This window comes from Colobus angolensis, unplaced genomic scaffold (assembly GCF_000951035.1).
Source record: "Colobus angolensis palliatus isolate OR3802 unplaced genomic scaffold, Cang.pa_1.0 Scaffold79, whole genome shotgun sequence".
Taxonomy (NCBI): Eukaryota; Metazoa; Chordata; class Mammalia; order Primates; family Cercopithecidae; genus Colobus; species Colobus angolensis.
In genome coordinates, this window is record NW_012121709.1 from 8,110,543 (window position 1) to 8,131,904 (window position 21,362).

Genomic DNA, 21,362 nt, shown 5'->3' on the forward strand with positions numbered 1-21,362 from the left:
TGGAAGTTGCAGTGAGCCAAGATCACACCACCGCCACTGAACTCCAGCCTGGGTGACAGAGCAAGACTCTGTCTCAAAAAAAAAAAAAAAAAAAACAAACAAACAAAAAAAAAGTTAAATGTTTTTGGGTACTCATCAAGAAACTGAAACTTGAGGCTGGGTGTGGTGGCTCACGTCTTAATCACAACACTTTGGGAGGCTGAGGTGGGTGGATCACCTGAGGTCAAGAGTTCGAGACCAGCCTGGCCAACATGGTGAAACCCCATCTCTACAACAAATACAAAAAATTAGCCAGGCATGGTGGCGCGTGCCTGTAATCCCAGTCACTCGGGAGGCTGAGGCAGAAGAACTGCTTGAACTTGGGAGGCAGAGGTTGCAGTGAGCCAAGATGGTGCCACTGCACTCCACCCTGGGCAACAGAGCAAGACTCCATCTCAAAAAAGAAAGAAAAAATGAAAGTGAAACTTGAATCTGATGAGTGTCTCCATAAATAATGCTAAAGAACAGAAAAATCAGAAGCAAACTGGGAAAAAAAAATCACTTCCCTTTCCCCATTTAGGTATCATGCTTCCTACTTCCACACTTTGGCTTATACAATCTCCTCCACTGGCCATCCCCTCCTTTGCTACTCTGCAAACTCAAATCTTACTCAGCCTTCAAGGATAAATTCAAATGCTATGATCTCCATAAAACTGTTCCCACTTTCTCTTCTCAGAAGCAACGTCACCTTGTTCTGTATCCAAAGCATAACTGTATTTCTCTCCTAAATATATATATACATATTTGAGATGGAGTCTCACTCTGTCACCCAGGCTGGAGTTCAGTGGCGCAATCTCAGCTCACTGCAACCTCTGCTTCCAAGGTTCAAGCAATTCTCCTGCCTCAGCCTCCCAAGTAGCTTGGACTACAGGCACGTGCCACCACACCTGGCTAATTTTTGTATTTTTTGTAAAGACAGGATTTCGCCATGTTGGCCAGGTTGGTCTCAGACTCCTGACCTCAAGTGATCCACCCACTTTGGCCTCCCCATCTCTCCTAAATATCTGAATCCATATCTCCTCCAGTAGACTCTTAGGCTCTTGAGAACACGGATTAACAATTATATTTTACTCATCCCAGTATCCCACATAATACCAAAACAGAAAAAAGAAAAAAAAAAGAAAAGAAAGGCACGATCTTCCACAATTGCCCTGAGAGCAGACATGAAATGAAAGCAGACTAATGCTAGTCTTCCTGAGAACAGTTCATAATTATACCTTCCATGTATGGTCATGTATTTCTTGATGCTGAAGCCAGATCCTACCCCAAAAAATGATCTCCGTAGGTCCCTAGAAACAGCTAGGATAGGAGCTGCACTTGAGGGCGGGAGGGAAGAGGTCTGTGAGAAAACAACCAGAACTTATAGTGAGGATGGGAGAGTCTAAGTATTCAGAAGGAAGCTGGAACAGGAGACTTAAACAGCAGTCCCTCACATCAACAAATACGCTGAGTGTAGAAGCCGAGAGGATCCACAAAAAGGAACTGTTTCTACCATTTCTCTTGAAATGTAAGGGTTCTCATCTTTTACCTCCAAACTTTTGGAGCTCAGCGGAACTTTGCATAATGCATCTGATATATTTAGCTGAGCCTACTATGGCCCAGTAAATGTGAGAGATACCCAAAAGAGTGTGATACAGATTAATTCATTGATCGATATTTCTACGGATAGCTTATCTTGCTTAAGGAGTTCAGAGAATCACAGGAAGGTAAGTTTCAGAGGAAGGTGACATGAGCAAGGTTATGAAAAATGGATCCAATTAGCTGTGCAGACAGGAAGTCAAGGGGCACACACTAGCCCATATCGTGCCTTTGTACAAACTGGAAAGTGGCACCCGTCCTTCTAGACCATTTCTTTCCATCTGTGAAACGTCATCACGTACCAATTTTGTCAGAAACAAAACAGTTTCCTGCCATGAGCTATAAAACTGTCATAACAACTCTTCCAGTCTATGACATCTTCAATGTGACCAGCAAGCCTCAGAGCTATGGAGTACACAACTGCACCACTGTGGCCCCGCAGGAAGGGAAATCTATACTAGGTGAACTGTGGAAACAAAAGTGAGAAAGCAGAGGAATGATACTCCCTGAACTGATTATTATCACTTCCTACAAAGAAAGGGGGGGGAAAAAAACCGGCAGGCATGGTGGCTCACACCTGTAATCCCAGCACTCTGGGAGACCAAGGCAGGTGGATTACTTGAGGTCAGGAGTTCAAGACCAGCCTGGCCAACACGGTGAAACCCCATCTCTACTAAAAATACAAAAAAATACTAGCCGGGCATAGTGGCACACACCTTATTCCTAGCTACTTGGGAGGCTGAGGAAGGAGAATCCCTTGAACCCTGGAGGTGGAGGTTGCAGTGAACTGAGATGGTGCCACTGCACTCCAGCCTGGGTGACAGAATCAGACTCTATCTCAAAGAAAAGGAAAAAAAAAAACCACTAAACTATTCTTGTAAAGGAGTGGTTCTCCACTGGGGACAATGGAGACACTGGGAATGTTGGGGGCAATGTCCAGAGACATACTTGTTGTCACAACTTGGGAAGGGGGTTGTTGGTGGCATCTAGTGAGCAGAGACGAGAGATGCTGCTCAATATCCTACAATGCACAGGACAGCCCCCATAACAAAGAATGACCCAGCCCGACATGTCAATAGTGCCAAGGTGAGGAACCCTGGGTAGGAGGGAAGACTAGCATTGCACATGACCAGGATTAAAATGGTAATGTTCTTGCTATGGTTACTCTGATAAGAAACCTCATGAGAGTGTTTCTGCACAGAAAACAGAGGTATTTGCCCTGATGCCCAGGCCTCTGCATGGGGAAAACAGATACCAGTCATAGCCACAGAATCCAACTCACACTATCCACGTTTACAACTAGGGTGACCACCCCATCCTGGTTTGCCCAAGAGTCTCCTGGTTTTAAGCACCAGGAGGCTTGTGCCCCAGGAAACTTCTCAGTCTCAGCTGGGAGAGCTGATCACCCTGTTCACAACTCTCAGGCCGATCCTCCTGCGGTCACCTGTCATGAGCTTTCCACAAACACAAAACCCCACCTGCTCTGTTTCTCGGTGTCCAACATCCTCTGCAGCTCTCGAACCCGACACTCAAACTGGGATTTCTCGTCACCCAGGACGCTCCTCCAGGCCTCCCACTGCCGCTCTTTTTCTAGCAGCTCGTCGTTTAGGGCCTCCAAATCCATGACCTGTTCCTCCAGCATGGTACACGTGGTCTTCAGAGCCTCCATCGTCTGCAAATCAGTACCATGGATTTGTGCCTTATCTTTAAACAAGGATTTCCTGGAGATTACTTTGGTCAGGTCAGTTTCAGAAAAGCACAAGTTTCTAACTACAGTTTGAAATGCAGCTTGTCTTTTTCTTCTGCAGCCCAAGGGGACCAGGCAAGAATGGACAAAGGGCCAGTGTTGCAGCCACCTTAGAGGCAGAACCCAAAGCAAAGCCAGGGTAAGCAACCAAGCTTAAAATCAAGCCATTTACATTGATCTCCCAAAGCATTTGATTTTGCTTTTATCTATATTTATTTTTTCGAGGCAGGGTCCAGCTGTGTCACCCAGGCTGGAGTACAGTGGCACGATCACAGTTCACCACAGCCTCGAGCTCCTGGGTTCAAGCACTCCTCCCGCCTCAGCTTTCTAAAAAGCTGGAACTACTGGCATGCACCACCAAGCCCAGCTAATTTTTATCTTTTTTTTTTTAAGAGATGGGGTCTCCTGGGCTCAAGTGATCCTATCACCTCTACCTCCCAAAGTGTCCGGATAACAGGGAAGAGCTGCCACATTGGCTCAATTTTTTAAAATCAAAATTAATAAGAACTACACACTTTTAAAAGCCATTTTTAAAACCCTAAAGACTTGGAAACAAGACATGATTCTAAAAAGAGCCCAGTGAAGTTGGTTATGAAGTTTAGTGTTGGAACCCTTGGGAGAATGCACCAAGCACTCCTCCTAAAATCCTTCTAAAAGTCCTCCAAGGATCTCATGACCTTGTTAACCCTCCTTACTTGCTTCTGGCTGGTAAGCTGCATCTCTCGTTCTGTGATCTCCCGGCGAAGGTGGTCCACTTCACTTCGCAGTTGTACAATCTCATCATTGGCGCCGGAAGCCTCATCGAGTTGTTTGGACAAGTAGAAGTTTTGGTTGTTGAGTTCAGCATTATCCTCGGTTAGCTGGTTTAGCTGCTCCTCCAGGTCTGTGATTACCTAAAAGAGGAAAGGAATCCAGTTACACGCCAAGCACATTCATTTCAAATGAGAAATTGCTTCTAGGGCTGTGGATTTCTGAACGCACATGACACTGGCAATCAACGTGCCGCTCATGAGTTTGCCCACCTGACCTTGAGAGTCACGTCCAAGCTCCCACGCCCACCCACTTAACTCTAAACACGAGCAGTGGTAGAAAAAGACCCAGTTTCTCTCTAACTCAGGACACATCTAAAAAATATGGCAAAAGCAATCAAAAGTAATCACTGCATGAAACGGACGACTTCAAATGAGATCAAGCTGACAGAAATAATACAATGTGGAAGGAAAATGCAAATTAATAATAGATTGGTATCACAATCTGCTAATGAAGCTAAAAATGCCCATGAAACTATCTCTAGGACCTTATGATTGGAGATGGCCACAGTCTTAGAAAGCAAAATGAAGTTCTTATCAAGGAAGACTGACAGGGAAGGGCACCAGGAGTTATTTCAATAATATCACAAGCAGTAAATTTAATTTCATACAACCAAGGAAAAAAAACTTAAGGGAAACTCAGAAAAACCCTGAAAATACAATACTGTACTATAGCATCACTTTAATGGATTTTACTACACAGTTAGCTATCAGACAATGGGAAGCCATGTATATGAAACTGTCATTTTATTGAGAGAGATTTAATCGGGGTTTGCTAAATTACTTTCCTGCTCAGTAGCAGAATGACTTCAATTTCAGAATATTTAGCTTTCCTATTCTCTTTGCTGAGGTTTAGAATTACTGCTTGCAGAGAGCTTTCATGTATAATACTTTAGAAGTTTAAGGGCAATTTTCTAATAATAGTTGGACTGAGGCACACAGGCAGTAAATTAAATTTTATGTAACAAAAAGAAGGAAATTAAAAGGAAATGCCGTTAAGCCTACAGTTATTAATTGTTTCCAATTTTCAAACCTAGAGTCGATTTCGTTTATGAAATGTTGCCATTGCTTTCATGACTAATTCCCTATTTTAACCCTCTTTGATTATCAGTTTTTAAAAAAATCTCCCCAGGCACATGGAATTAAAGAACATCAATTAAGTACACTTGTCCACAAATGTACTCAGAAGAGATACAACTTTTCATTTTGTTAACTGAGCTGATAACCTTTTAGTGTATGGTCTAATGGTCTAGTAATTTGCTTTTTAATGTCAAAAGCCACATTAATTCATAATGTACTGTTTTGAGGTACACTGTCAGCTACAAGAAGGGGAATAAAAGTTATCTGGTCAGGTTCTTAGCTCAGATACCTTCTTTATCAAGGAAGACAAATAAGGAAAATCTGCACATTTGCCATTCTTAGCAGACACTTATGACTTGTAGGGTCCCTGTCTTTCCCTTTCTGTGACATGTTAAATCTCCTAAAACCAGAAACAATGAATAAACAATGCCCACTAGTTCAACTGGTCTCCTTCCTGTATGTAGTAAACCTATTCCTTAAGATGTTTTTCGTAATGTCTCCATTTAACTACTATGCTTCCCCCTACCTCTTTCCCAAAGAAAAGACAGACAGGCAGGCTGGCTTGGAAGATATAAAATGGATTCTGGAACCCCAAATAAGCCATCTGACCTTTGTTGGGTTGGTTTCTCCATCTGTGACATGGGAGTGAACACTATATTTACTCATCTGCTTTTGCTCTTAATTTTTTGAATTTTCTTGCATGTTATTTGACCTTAATGTATTAAGTGAACACGAGGTCAGGAGATCGAGACCATCCTGGCTAACACAGTGAAACCCCGTCTCTACCAAAAATACAAAAAAGTAGCTGGGTGTGGTGGCAGGCGCCTGTAGTCCCAGCTACTCGGGAGGCTGAGGCAGGAGACTGGCGTGAACCCGGGAGGCAGAGCTTGCAGTGAGCCAAGATTGTGCCACTGCACTCCAGCCTGGGTGACAGAGCAAGACTCTGTCTAAAAAAAAAAGGCCTCTTAGGGAATAAACAGACTGGACTACAGAAAGTCTGCTCACATGAAAAGACATCATTGCCAAAATAATTTACTTGCCATTCAAGGATGTAGTTAAGAATTTGGGTACCTGCTTTCTTTGACTGATGAAAAAAATGCAATTTATCATTTGTGATGGTAGCCCATTTCTGCCACCTCTTCTTTTTCTCCCAAAATTATATTATAAAATGCTAAAGAAGAAACACTTGGAAAAGGGCAATTTGGTATCACTCAATTGAGATGGGCCCACTGGAGTAAGAAGGGTCTTTCTATTTCCCTGTTGTCATCCAGTCTACAAGGGTTCTCGTGCCTCTGATTATATTTCTGGTTTGTGATTGCTGGTTCTATATTTGGTCACCATCTCTATTTTGCCCATTTGACAAGAGAAGTGTTACATGTTTTTGTAAAGTACCCATGCCGAGATTTAAGGCATTTTAATTGATTTGGACTTTTTATACACATATTCTACCTACCCAAGCCATAACACAGTTAGCTTGTGACCTTGTTTCAAGTTGCTGGAGTCATGATATTAAATGTTGGACACACCCACGCACACACACACATATGTTACTGAGTTTACAGATATTAAACTGACTTATGACATAGGCAGTAAATTAATGATCTTTGTGATTTTTTTTAAAAAGGCATAATAACAGGCAATGTTCACTACTGTCCTTTGAAGTAGGTATTATTTTATTTCTATTTTATGGATGGGGAAATTGGGGCAACAGAGATGCTAGGTAACTTGCCCAAGGTCACTGCTAGTAAATAACAAAACCAGAATTCGAACCCAACACTAAAACTCAAGAATCTACATTCTTGCCCCCTAAACCATACTGCCTCTCTAAAATAGGGATAGAAGTGTTTATTCAATTTTTTTATTCAGATCTTTGAAAACTGAAATGATGGAGGTAAAATATATTGACCATTCAGGATAACCCTTCTTGATTTTGATCCAGGGAATGTGCAAGGAAAATTGGTAGGTCCACTTTCTGGTCCTGGGTATATTCTCTCCCCACCAAGGTCAAATGATTTGTTTACTATGAGTCTGTTAACCTTTTAACCCCAAAGATAGAGGGTAAAAAAGAGAAACTGACAGGCTGATTCCATCTTAGCAGTAAAAAATGATGGGCAAGATATCTTCACAACGCAGGGGCCAGCAGAGCTTTCTTACATGCTGTTTTTACAGATAACAGGTCTTGGTACAGTTCGAAGAAAGAAGGGAAGATTAAAAAAAATGATCTAAGCTGGACATGGTGGCTCACACCTGTAATCTCAGCACTTTTGGGAGGCTGAGGTGGGTGGATCACCTGAGTTTGAGAGTTCAAGACCAGTCTGACCAACATGGAGAAATCCCATCTCTACTGAAAATACAAAATTAGCCAGGCATGGTGGCACATGCCTGTAATCCCAGTTACCCGGAAGGCTGAGGCAGGAGAATCGCTTGAACCCGGGAGGTGGAGGTTGTGGTGAGCGGAGATCGTGCTATTGTACTCCAGCCTGGGCAACAAGAGCGAAACTCCGTCTCAAAAAAAAAAAAAAAAAAAAAAAGATCTACTCTCAGTGTCAAAAAGAAAAAAATAAAGAACTCTGTTTGAGCTGATCTGATCTGTTGTTTTTCAATGCTATCACGGTTCTGAGAAGAAGACGTGGACCTCTCACACCTAACTGGAAGACCAGCAGAGGAAAATTACCAGGTAAATGTCCAATGGCACGTTAGGGGTGAAGAAACCAGTCAGATAATGAGCATCAGGCTAAAAAGACACAGGACTGAAATCCTATTTTAATGCCTGGTTCTCTTCTGAAGGCAGCTATTTGCATATTATTTATTTTTAATCTTATAGCTGACAGATTGATTCATAATTAAAACTGTGTCATATGTTTGCCCACCAACTCCCCTCTAAAACAGACTTAGGTAGGGTTTTAGGTGCCAGATTGAATCAAATCCTTTTTAAATGTCTTCAAAATATAGAAATGGTCTGAGCTTGAAAATATTACTGTGCATGAGCTTTTTGAAAGCTGAAGAGAGCTCCTATCAATTGAGTTATTATGGGAATTTTGGGAACTCCCATAATAACTCATTTTTAAATGACAAAGATGACATTTCCTAGCGGAGACAATCTTGGGCAATGCCAAAAAAGAAAGGAACCTCCAACACATTCCTCTGAAGTGTCTTTAAAGCGGTCTTGAACTTGGAAAAGTATAATTGAGACCTACTATTGTGGCTAAATGTTGTTCTAAAGTAGTGGTTTTCAAACTTTTTAAAGTAGCAGCAGAGCCATTTTCCAAACAAAAGACTATATTATAAGCCCAGGAGAATAAAATATTAATAGTAACCAATGTTGTTTAGCACTTCCTATGGATCAGGCCCTGTGCAAGCAGTTTGCACGTATCTCATTTAATTCTCGCAGCAACCTTATGAGGGAGGTACTACTACCGAATCCCATGACTCAGTGTTCCATAAGTTGTACTGTCTGAAATGTGGATATGTAGTATACTGGAACCAGAAGCTCTCTGTCTTCCCTCACCCAGCCCCCAGAGAGCAGTTATTAAATTAATTACGTATCCTACAATCAATGAGGATACTGATTGGAACTGAGGGTATACAATGTTATCTCCATTTTACAGACAAAGAAAGAGGGGCTTCGTAGGATAATAAGTATAGGTTACTAAGAGGCCAATTTATAATCTGAACTCTTTCTGATTCCAGAGCCCATGGCTTAGACTACTAAGTTACCCAGCTGCTCTGGCTGAAATGTGGGTGGAGAGCATCTCTCTCAGGTTCACACACACACACTTGGGAAGGCCCCCAGAGGCTTCGCCACAGAACACAGAGGTAAATGACGCAAAGATCAGAAGTCACTGTTCCAGAAAACGCAAATTTGGAGAGCACTAGAGTTACATGAGAAAGTAACCAAATGCAGTCTACATGCTAGTGTATTCCACTAAAACTAAACTTTCAATTTTTAAAATGGGGGACAAGATGAATTACAAAGGGGTATAAGGAAACTTTTGAGGGTGATGAATACAATAAATATTTTGTTTTTATCGCTCAAGAATGAAATTTGGATAATCTTATCCAAAATAATAATAAAATTCATTATTCTGATTGTTTTGCTGTTTCAGTTATATACACATTTTAAAACGCATCAGATTATAGTACACCAATTCTACCTCAATAAAACTGTAAAAACAATGTTTTTTAGAAAGTTCTTATGCCAAAAGACTAAAAAAGGAAAAAAGAACTCCAGATGAATGGAACAGGATTACTAATGCACACATTTTTTAAAATCCAAGCTTATATAAGGAAAAAATGGTAATATAAAAAATTCCACAGTCATAAAATGATCTACATTTTATTCAGTGATCATTCACGCGCATGTATGTAATATAAGCAAATAACTCTTGTTTAAAATAAGAAAGGAAGACAACAAGAAACTAAAATCCTAGGGCAGAAAACTACCAGAATGTCACCCCCCAACTACTCAAGGAAGGGAGGAGGGATGGAGGATATCCACAGACATTTTAAGGCAGGCCCATCCCGATCCACCATCATATCAGGAAATGCAGACCAAAAAACTGGTCTGTCAGTTCCCCACTAAAGTCAAACAGAGGCAAATATCATTACCTAGTAATTCTTGGGAAATGCTCACCAGAAGTAAGTGCTCACAGCCATCAAAGGCCTTGTGCAACAGGGTTTCCTAACAGATTGATCCATTATGGAAACAATCCAAATGTCTACCAACAAGGAGAATGGATAAACAAACTATAGTTCTATTCATACACCAGAAACACCATACAGTGATTAAAAAAAGAACAAATTATTGATAGGTACAGCAACGTGGAGGAACCTCACAAACCATTTAAGCAAAAAAAAAAAAAAAAAAAAAGCTAAGCCCCAAAGAGCACATCCCCTGTGATTCCATTTATATGACGTTCAAGAACAGGCAAGACTAAACTATGATATCAGAGGTCAGCATAGTGGTTACCCTTTGGGTGAAGGATGATGATGGGAAGGGAACATGAGGGAGCCTTCAGGGGCTGAGAAAGTTCTGTACCTTGATCTACATTGGGGTTACCTAGTTGTCTATCTGTATAAAAATTTTATTGAGCTGTATACTTAAAATTACTACATTTTTATGTGCTTTACTAGATATATTTTATACCTAAATTAAGAAAAAAAAAGTTAGGACTTAATATCTCATTTATAGTAGCTAAAGAGGAAATAAAGAGCTCATAACAAGAAAATAAAATATGTATGTGTGTGGAGGCTGGAAGGTGTTTCTGGAAATTCACAAATGCAAATAATACAAACAAGGACAAGATCACTGAGGACTAAGAAGGTAATAAAGTGACAAAAAGGCCAAAGAAAAGAGAGGGCACATGAATAAGGAGAACATCCCCATCTTCTGAAAGGGGCCTATTTCAGTCCTTCACTCTGATCAAAAATAGACTGAATTCCCACCGACCCTACTCTATTATATAACCTATGGAAGATGCTTATCCACTCATAGCATTTATTTCTCTCAATATAAATAACATCTCCCAAAGAGTCCTAGATTTTGAATTTGCATGTTAGAAAGCCAAATTTTGCCTGGTAGGAAATTACAATTTCTAGGTCTCCAGGAGAAGAGCTCATTGGTTCTTTCTCTGCAGGGGCGGCAATCTGGAGAAGTCTCACAGATACAACTACCTTGGTGACAGGAGAGTCTCTGACCTGGGTTAGCCATGAAACCGTCTACATTGGGGTAGGAGGGGGAGCTGCCTTGGGATTTTCATTGCAGCTGCTGAAACCTATTAGTGCTTCCACAAGTGAGAATTATTTTGACCCTTCCAACTATCCTCTTCCCCCAAACAGGAAGAATGGTTTCAGTTTTTCAAAACTGGAAGAACCCCAAAAAACAGGTTATCCAGGGCTCAAAAACTCCAAATAAGGTTGATTGCATTATCTTCTTCAAGCTGCAAGTTCGAATCAAAACTCGTCACCAGTATGTTAAAGAGATGTCCCCTTTTCCTTCTTTGTTAGTTTCATGTTATTTTAATCATCTTTGGTTAATTAATACTCACAGTACAGCTGTTACGAAGAGCATCAAATTTGCGCTGGATTTCATCTCTATGTGCCTAAAAGGTAAGAAGTTGATTATAAATTTTTCATAGGGTAGAATACAATTCTACATGCTACGGGTCAAATATAGAGAATAGCAATTTGCCTGGAAAGCCGAGAATGCGGCACCAGCATCTGTTTTTCAAAGAACGAATTAATCAAATCATCCCCAACACCAGAAATAAGTTACAGGAATACACAATGCTGTGTTAATAACAATTAACTCTTTAGACCACACATGCACACCCTGTACAAATATTTTTAACATTTATATTAACACCTAGAGATTATTAGGAGAAAAGGGGGAAAAAAAGCAATAAAGGATGAAGTTTTACTCTCCTTCACTTGTCCTATTCCCATTCTGAAAAGATGAGTAATTTTCCCTCTTCCCTCCAACTAACTCCTCCCCAGCCTACTCCCTGACACACACATACACACATACACACAGAAACGCACACACAGGACAACAGCCAGGACAAAGGGACTTTGTGTGTGTGTTGTTTTTTCATTAAAAGCTGCTGACATTCAGAAAACTCTACATCGGCCTTGAAATAAATATATATAGGCTTTCTCCAGGACAAAGCTGCCTTAAACCAGCTTTGTTCAGTTGACAAGGATTATTTTTTAGCACATACTATATGCTTGACACCATGGAAGGATATAGGCATCCACGACCTGTGCCTTCATTCTGGTGAGGGAAGATCAGAAATGAGTAAGTGCATGATTACAGATTGAGACAAATGTTATAAAGAAAACAAATAGGGACTGGTTTAAAAAAAAAAAAAAAAGAATAAGAAAGGTAGGTAGAAACTTACTTAGATGGGGTGGTCAAGGAGGGCTTCTCTGAGGAGGTGGCATGTAAGCTGAAACCTATAGGATGATGAGGACCCAGCCATGCAATGGACAGGAGACGGCAGAGGGAGCAGCATTTGCAAAGACCCTGAGGCAGGAAAGGGTCTGGTGCATTTGATGAACAACAACAACCAAAAAAACTGAGTGGCTACAGCAGAGTTTTTCAAATTGCAAGCTGTAACCCAACAGCAAGCATGACAAGTCGGGATTTTTGGTTCGTTGTAGCCAATGAAGTAGAACAAAAAAGATAGAATTGAAAACATCAGAATGTGCCTTGAGTAGTAAACATGAGCTCTGTTATAGGAAACTTCTGCTTTAGATACTATAACTCATCAAATTTAAGGTACTTTCCATTGTAAAACCTATGACTATTTTATGTAACATTAAGGAAGAAAAAGTGCTATCAAACTATGACATGTTTATGTCTGTATATGACTATAATACACACCATGATTTCAGATACCTTAGAATCGGTGAAATACAGTAAATATATTCCCTTCTATTGGATTGCAAATAAAATGTATTCTGTCATCAACTTTTGAAAAAGCACAGCAATGAAGAAAAAAAAGTAGCCCAAGATGATGATAGGGACCAAGGCAGAGACCAAGAATCTTGAAGGTCCAGTAAAGAATTTAGGTTTCATTCAAAATTCAACTAATTGAAAACCAATGGAAAATTTTAAGAAAGAAAGTGACGGATTTTACTGTTGTTTTAAGATCACTGTAGATGCTATAGGGAGAAGAGGATCAAAATAGAACAAAGGTAGAACATAGCAGGGAAACCACTGAAGGTATTGTTACTGCCATTCAAGCGAGAGATGATGGTGGCTTGGAGAAGGATGATGGCAAAAAAAACAAAAACAAAAACAAAGAACGTGGATGAAACTGAGACCTCCTTTGAAAACATAAGGAAAAGGACTTACTGATAGATGTGTGGCCCAGAGGAAAGAGGAATCAACAATGCCCTAACAGACTTTTCACTTGTTAGACAAAGTGGATATGGTCCCATTTGCTTACATATGAAAACAATATCTGTCCCAAATAAGAACACAGAACCCAGTTTAGGGCAGATGTAAGAGCGCTTCTTCTATTTAATTAAAAAAAAAAAAAAAAGTCTCCATAAGAAGGTCTATAAAAGGCCGGGCACAGTGGCTCATGCCTGTAATCCCAGCACTTTGGGAAGCTGAGGCGGGCAGATCACGAGGTGAGGAGATCAAGACCATCCTGGCTAACAGGATGGTCCCTACTAAAAAATACAAAAAATTAGCCGGGCATGGTGGCAGGTGCCTGTAGTCCCAGCTACTGAGGAGGCTGAGGCAGGAGAATGGTGTGAACCCAGGAGGCAGAGCTTACAGCGAGCCGAGATCACACCATTGTACTCCAGCCTGAGCAACAAGAGGGGACTACTGTCTCAAAAAAAAAAAAAAAAAGCCTATAAGATAACTAAATCAAAAATTTTAGAGCTGTGATGTTTTCTCTAACATGTCTATTTTTCTATAAATACTATTGTAAGTTTATAACGGCAGATTAGATACTTTAGAAGAAAAGATTAGTGAACTTGAAGACAAATAGAAACAAAGAAGTAGAAGACAAGAAGTAGAAACCAAAATGAAACACAATGAGAAAAGAAAAAGGCATTTTCAAAAAATGCAGAGCATCAGGGAGTTCTAAGACAACTTCAAGTAGCCTAACATACATGTAATTAGAGTCCCAGAAAGAGTATAGGAGACAGAAAAAAATATTTGAAGAAATAATGGCCACAAATTTTCCAAAGTTGACAAAAGCCATAAACCCACAGATGCAAAATACTCAACAAGTCTCAAGCATGAGAAATATGAAGAAAATTAACCTAAAGCACACTATAATGAAACTGTTTAAATCCAAAAACAAAAAGAAAACATTAAAAAAGAAAAAAAAAAAACACAGCCAGAGAAAAATACATGTCACATTAAGAGAAACAAAAATGAGAAAGATTTCTCACCAAGATGGGGAGAAGGAGTGGGCGTGAAAAGCTAGAACACAGTAAAGCAATATCTTCAAAGTGCTGAAATAAAAAAAAAAAAAAACCTGTCCACACAGAATTCTATACCCAGCAAAAATATCTCTTAAAAAATGAAGGTAATATAAAAACTTTTTCAAAAATATAAAAGTTGAAGGAATTTGACACCAGCAGACCTGTGCTATAAGAAATGTTAAAGGAAGTCCTTCTGGCAGATGGAAAATGGCAACCAGAAATTTGGATCTACACAAATGAATGAAGAGCCCTGGAGAGACAGTAAAATAAAACAAACCAAAAATAGATTAGTTGCTCAAAATAGCCAAAAATAGCCAAAATAGCTTTGTATTGTTCCCAATACAAAGAAAAGATAAATGTTTGAGGTGAGGGATATCCCAATTACCCTGATTTGATCATTACACATTGTAGGCATGTATCAATATCCTATGTATCTCAAAAATATATACAACTGTGATATATCAATTAAAAAATATAAAAAATACCAAAAAATAGATAGTTGCATAGATAGAATCACAGACAGAGTTATAAATAAAAAGTTATTATTTTGAATTGACTTCCTAAATAACTAGCCTATATTCTATGGACTAATTTAATAGATCTCAATTGTTTTTCTAAAACTCTATCTGCTTTTTGCCCAGCAATAATGAGATTTATTACTTTGTTAAGATAAGAATACTACTTATCCAAAGTAAGACTACGGCTATCTGCACTATGTCAAAATCTCATCTGTGACCAAGCAGCAGCCTAGATCCAAGGACCACACAACCCCCTTTAGTGCATTCCATGATCGCCAAAAACCAAAGGCAAGGATTCGTCCTAGAGGAAGAATAAGGCCCTTATGTTAATAGACTCTTGGTCAGGAATCAGCACATTTTTTTCCTTAAAATGCCAGATAAGGAAATTTCCTTAAAATTTCCAGAGCATTCAGTCTTGGTTAGAATTACTTAACTCTATCTTTCTAGAGCAAAAGCAGCCACAAACGATAGGTAAACAAACGGGCATGTTTGTTTCTAATGTGTTCTAATAAAACTTCATTCACGGAGAACAGGTGACAGACTAAAATTTGGCCTGTAATTTGCCAATCTCTGTTCTAAATGACCATTTGGTGTGAAATCTCTCAAAGACAGAAACAGGAAGCTGAGAGTGGAGTTAGCTCCTTCAAAGCATAAGTGGTGACCATAAAAAAGCTCACTGGCTTATATACAGGGACTGTATATACAGGCCTTATTCCACTTTCTTAATAATAGCAAAGTTTCAAATGACACAGCACCATTAAAAACTCATTTAACTCCCCCACTGGAGTCTGAAATTTCAGTCATTAATACTGATCTATTTCCATTAAAATTAACCATTATGGGGCCTTTGGATCATGTCAAGCAATCCTCTCTGAGGGTTAATATAATGAACTACAGTCATTATGGCTTTTGATTTATTACTGTTTATTAAATATAAATACAAAATGTAGAACTGACCCTGTTGTGGATGCCAGACATACAGCAAGCACTTAACTATTGAACTAATCACAGTAATAAAATGGTAAGTCATATGTTTTATGTTTTTTTGAAATAAGTTGTAAAACAAATACACAAAAAGGCAAAAGATCATGCAACAGAATATATACATAAAGACAGCAAAACATATAAGACAAGCTTTGGATGCTTTCAATGAAATGTATGAGTGTTAATTAGATATCAGGTGCTACAGGGAATAAATACCTACACTCTTAAAAATTTCTGAGGATCCCAAAGAGCTCTTGTTTATGTAGTATTCACCTACACTTGCAACATTAGAAATTAAGACTGAGATGGCCAGGCACAGTGGCTCACACCTGTAATCCCAGCACTTTGGGAGGCTGAAGCAGGTGGATCACGAGATCAGGAGTTTGAGACTAGCCTGACCAACATGGTGAAACCCCATTTCTACTAAAAATTAAAAAATTAGCTTGGAACAGTGGCGCACGCCTGTAATCCCAGCTACTCAGGAGGCTGAGGCAGAAAAATTGCTTGAACCCAGGAGGTGGAGGTTTCAGTGAGCCGAGATCACGCCATTGCACTCCAGCCTGGGCGACAGAGGGAGACTCCATCTCAGAAAAAATAAATAAATAAATAAGACTGAGATATTTTTCAAATATTTATTTTTTATTTCTCTTAAAATAACACTAACATTGCTTTTGCACCATCAGTGCAAATATTCACACAGTGAAAAGTGTCAAATGACATCTTAGTATTGTTATGAAAACAGTCTGACAGCCAGGCTTAATGGCTCATGTCTGTAAATCCCAGCACTTTAAGAGACCAAGGCAGGCAAACTGCTTGAGCCCAGGAGTTCAAGACCAGCCTTGGAAACACGGTGAAACCTCTTCTTCACAAAAATATACAAAAGTTAACCGGGCATGTGGCGTGCACCTATACTCCCAGCTACTTGGGAGGCTGAGGTGGGAGTATCACTCTTGAGCCTGGGAGTCAAGGCTGCAGTGTGCTGACATTGCACCACTGCACTCCAGCCTGGGTGACAGAGTGAGACCCTGTCTCAAAAAAAAAAAAAAAAAGGAAAAAACCCATCTGATCTTGGGAAACCCAGGAATCCACAGACCCACTTTAGGAACCACTAACCTAGGAGTTGGGTGGCAAACATGTGGACGGACAGGCTACAGCCAGTCTGGCCCTAAGACCAGAGAGATACTTTCTTTTGGAAGTATTTATGCCTTAATTTTCAGGAAAGTTACAAGAAGAAGAAAGAAGAGTAAATTACAATGTAGCCTTGAGGGAGGAAGTATCTGCAGAACTGAAGAAAGGAAACAAGCGTGTAGATGTCTGACTACCTTCTGGGATCCACAGTCAGGATTCTAGAACGCTTCGGCTTCTGTGCACCTTCCCCCTTTCTGAGTGAAGACAGGCACCAGGCAAGAATGTCACCTTACATGCCCCGATTTCACATCTTGGCTATCATGCCGATGGCTTACTAATTAATTAAACAGAGGGCTTGATATTTATGTACGAGAATGAGAACGTGCACTGACTCATGATTTTAACAAATCAAAGAGGATGACTTTGGGATCCCATCATCACGCTATGCAGGGAGAAGGATTCCTTTCATCAGTGTCTCTCGCTTTCAACTCTTGATTATTCAACATTAGTCACTTGACAGAATCAGCAAAAGAACAGAGAAGCGAAAACACAAAATGTGTTCGTGAGGCCTGGCTGGTGTATACAGAGCACACAGCATGCCTCTTGCCTAGTGGTCCTCTTCAGAGTGATGCTTATACCGCATCACACATCGTGTGCGATAAGGTGTGCAGACGCAAATTCTCTCCCTTGAGATGGTCTTAAATACCAAGTTCAGGTGGAAATGTCTCTTTTCCAGCAATAAGTACTGAAGTATCTTAAAAGCATGTTTCTGTTTAAATTTGATAGGATGGGTAAAGTGAAAGTGGAGAAAAGGCAAGCATTAGAAAGGGCAACAAAGGCCTCCCAGCTGCACCACCAAGGCCCTTCAATGGAGAGCTTTAATTTAACTGTGCTCCATCTAATTAGGCCCAGGGATGGAGGCCAAACAAGGTAACTGCTCCCTTTCACAGGCTAGGAGATGGCTGCCTCTTCAAATTAAACAATAATAGTACATTTGACTATTCCCTTTTATTGATAAAACAGCCTGCTGTGAAACTCACAAATCTCCTAGGAGATCATTTGAGATCCAGCTGATTTCATCTGACTGATGCTTGTGCATGGTCTCAACTTGGGTCTCAAACAATGAGAAAGCTGAAAAGTATGGCATTTGGGAACCATTTTCTCTTTTTCTTGGAAAAGACATTTTTCAGAACAAATTCAACTAACCCATTCAGGCAACAAACACATGCTGTCAATAACCAGGTTTATGGAACATAATCAAGAAAAGGGGGAAGGAAAAGCCCACAGCCTTGAAACTGAACGGAAGCAAATGGAAATGGCGTTTGGATTTCCGTATGATGGGTCTGCAAACAGCTGTTGGAGGAAGGCACTTCTGCCATCATTTGAAGAAGCCCTGTTTTTTCCATAGCATCTTCATCTGCAAGAGCAATACAGCCCTAGTTTCTAAACCAAGGGAGGTTTGTTTCTTTATTTTTTTTTAAGAAGATGCTTTGAGGCAGTGATCTCATCTAACTAAATTAAGTCGTGACTTGCTGCTGTGCTCAGCTTCCAGCAGCCATCAGACACAGCACATTCCAACCAGCAGCAAGAAAGGATTTAAAGGACTAATTTCCCCATAGATAAAGAGCAGTGACACGTGCTCTATTTTATGCCCTCTTCCTTCCAAACAGGGCCAGGATAAGATACACAGTCACCCTTCCTTTCCAATTCCAACGGAGCAGCAAGATAAATGTGTCCTTCTCAGCTGCTCAGAAATAAACGGATTTGAGGAATTACAGACCAATCCCCTGGGGAGAAAAGGCTAAAGACACAGCCTTGGGCCCATAGCAAGGGCTTAATAAATATGGATTAAATTACTGATGGCTCTTTTTTTTCAGAGGTTGGGTATTCACACAGGAGGAAAATATTAATATACAATGCGTTAAATATAATAGTGGTTGAAATTTATGTGCCTCCCTTTAAAAGCTAAGAAATGTTATCTGTCTCTCTCTCTCCACCCACCCAACTCCAGCAAGTCTATAGGCCTTCTTGGCATGAACTCTTATATATCAACTTCATTCCTAGTTCCATTTTTTCTTCTACAGACTTATTTTTTCTTTGCCTTTTGTTTCTTATTTTGTTCTCTTTTACTGTGTTGCATCTTTCCAAATGGTTTTCAGTCCACTGTGAAACAAGACAGTATACACAAAGACATACTGTGGTTATTTTTTGCCAAAGCAAATATTGGGGGCATGATGTGGTAGCATTTAACAAGTGTTCTCATAGAGACTATGGAACATAAATGTGCTGTCAGTATCTGAACTTGGTGTAAGTCCTAGAAAATCTAGGATGCACAAACATACTGGAAGCCACTATACTTGGACTGGTCCTGTACAGACCCTGGCACTGTCAGATCATTCCCAGTTTGGTTCAGATACTGGGATCCCCAAATGCAACAACGGGCAATTACTTCTAAGAATGAAACTATGTTAGATAGATAGATAGATAGATAGATAGATAGATAGATAGATAGATAGATAGATAGAGATAGAGAGATGTACATGTGCATTACATCTAGGTAAATTGTAAGCAATGAATGTACACAGCCATTCATTCTATAGAAGCAACCCCAATCAAAGAGAGGTTTAGAGCTGTTCACTGATGGAAATGGGGACAGCATCCAAGTTGAGTCAGAATGAATAAGGTACCTATTTAGAAGGCTTATTAAAAAAACACTAAACCCAATCAGCTGTATTGTGCCTGGCCCACAGGAGAGGGCACCCTGACCAGCAGACAGGTGTGTGCCTGTCTGCTTGGCAGGTACAGTATGATACTATGAGAAATGTGTGAGCTTGGTTGACACCAGCCATTAAAACTCATTTTTTTTCTATGCTCACAGTCTAGGTCCTCCAAGAGCCTCCCAAGACTAACAGGGTTTTCTAAGTATACTTCCCTGAATGGGAAAAGGAAAATGTGAACACTGGCCACCCAGAGTACCCTAGTCAACTTGGTAGCTGCACTTCCCCCTTAAAGTTGGTAAGTTGGCATTTCACATACCAGATTTTTCTGAGTTTTGTTATTCTGGGTCAGTCTCTGTGGGAATGATCAAATGTGGGGAAAATGGCCCCACAAAAATTCCATTTCAGACTTCTAAAAAGAACTAAGATTTAAATCCAGTAACACCCCCGCTCCAAGTTCTACCTCCTGAGAATACTCTCCAGCTGAGTAAACTAGTCTCTCAGAAAGAGCAAGGAAGCCAGGTCCCCTTTAGAGAAAGAATCTTTCATTCAGTAGAATTTTTCCCATCCAGATCATACCAGATGCATACAAAAGACAGGAAGCAGAACCTACAGCTTGAAAAAAAACAACAAAAAAAAGAAGTAACACAAGTGAGGTAAACCAAAACAAAAAATAAAAATATGGTAGAAAGACTACTATAAGATATAAGATTATTATTATTATTTTAAGTGATTATCGAAAACTAAAGTAGAAGACCAAGGTAAACAGACTTTGGCTGAAAACAAACTTTAAAATACAATGATGATTCTTTTTTTAAAGAAGGAAAATACATAACTAAAGGAGGAACTTTTCAAGATACTAACCACTAGTTCCAATGAAGAAGCAGCCTATGTAAGCCAATTTCCTGGCCATTGAATATCTTTGTGGATCATGTTTTCCCTCCTGGAATTTCTATCCAGGAGCCAATATCCTCAGTGCCACACTCATCCTAGCTGAGGCCTTCAGCAACCTGAAGATGTTGCTCCCCAGACCTACCGTGAGCGCCTGGATCTCCTCTTCGGCTTCTGCTGTGGTCTCTTCCAGCTCTGTCTTTGCCTGGCGAAGCTGGCTTTCCAGGGCCGCCCGGGCAGCCTGCAGGGCTGTCAACTGTGACTCACGCTCCTGCAGGGAGAGCTGTAGCTCTGTGAGCTGGCGCTTGAGCTCCAGTTTCTGCTCCTCGTGCTCTAGACTGACCTGAGAGAGAGAGAGAGAGAGAGATAAACCCTTGGTTGGTCTGAACAAAAGAGAAAGTGAAGACATGACCTGCTACTCAACCTGCAGCTGAAACCTGATCTTGGAACCACCTTCTCGGCACTCCATAGAGGAGAGGAAAATGCGACAAAATGGGCCTGACTTCCATGCATCTCTGAATTCAACAGGAGTAAGAACAGGTAAGGGCTATATCTCCTAACCACCCCTTACTTACATATATTCAAATACGTGGGAAGACTTTAAAAGGAAAAGCCACACAGCAAGAATCACGAATGAAAATAATGACGATTACTCTTATTAGAAAAACATTTAAAGCTAAGCAGATATAAAAAACATCATATTAGTAACAAAGACATCTTTTCAATTTTATTGTAAATGGAATAACAGACTGAACTCTAGTTATTTTAAACACGCTTTCTCTGATGTGTCCTCATTAGGTAATCCGCTTTAATGTCACATTAGAAGTTAATCATTCTTCCCTCCATCTGCTCATCCATCCACCTATCTATTCAATCTTTCATCCATTCATTTAACAAAAATTTACTCAGCAATTTCTGTGGA

The 21,362-nt window shown here is 40.1% G+C and overlaps 1 protein-coding gene across 1 annotated transcript in view; it reads right to left on the minus strand.

Moving 5' to 3' along the window:
• The window catches only part of CIT (citron rho-interacting serine/threonine kinase), a 189,095-nt gene that overhangs the window by 44,909 nt on the left and 122,824 nt on the right, over nucleotides 1–21,362 (minus strand). Inside the window, exons 21-24 of the mRNA XM_011928724.1 lie at nucleotides 20,586–20,783; nucleotides 11,301–11,354; nucleotides 4,060–4,257; nucleotides 3,096–3,289 (exon numbers count right to left, since the gene is read on the minus strand). Coding sequence (XP_011784114.1) covers nucleotides 3,096–3,289; nucleotides 4,060–4,257; nucleotides 11,301–11,354; nucleotides 20,586–20,783 — 644 coding nt within the window. The remainder of the gene's footprint in view (nucleotides 1–3,095; nucleotides 3,290–4,059; nucleotides 4,258–11,300; nucleotides 11,355–20,585; nucleotides 20,784–21,362) is intronic.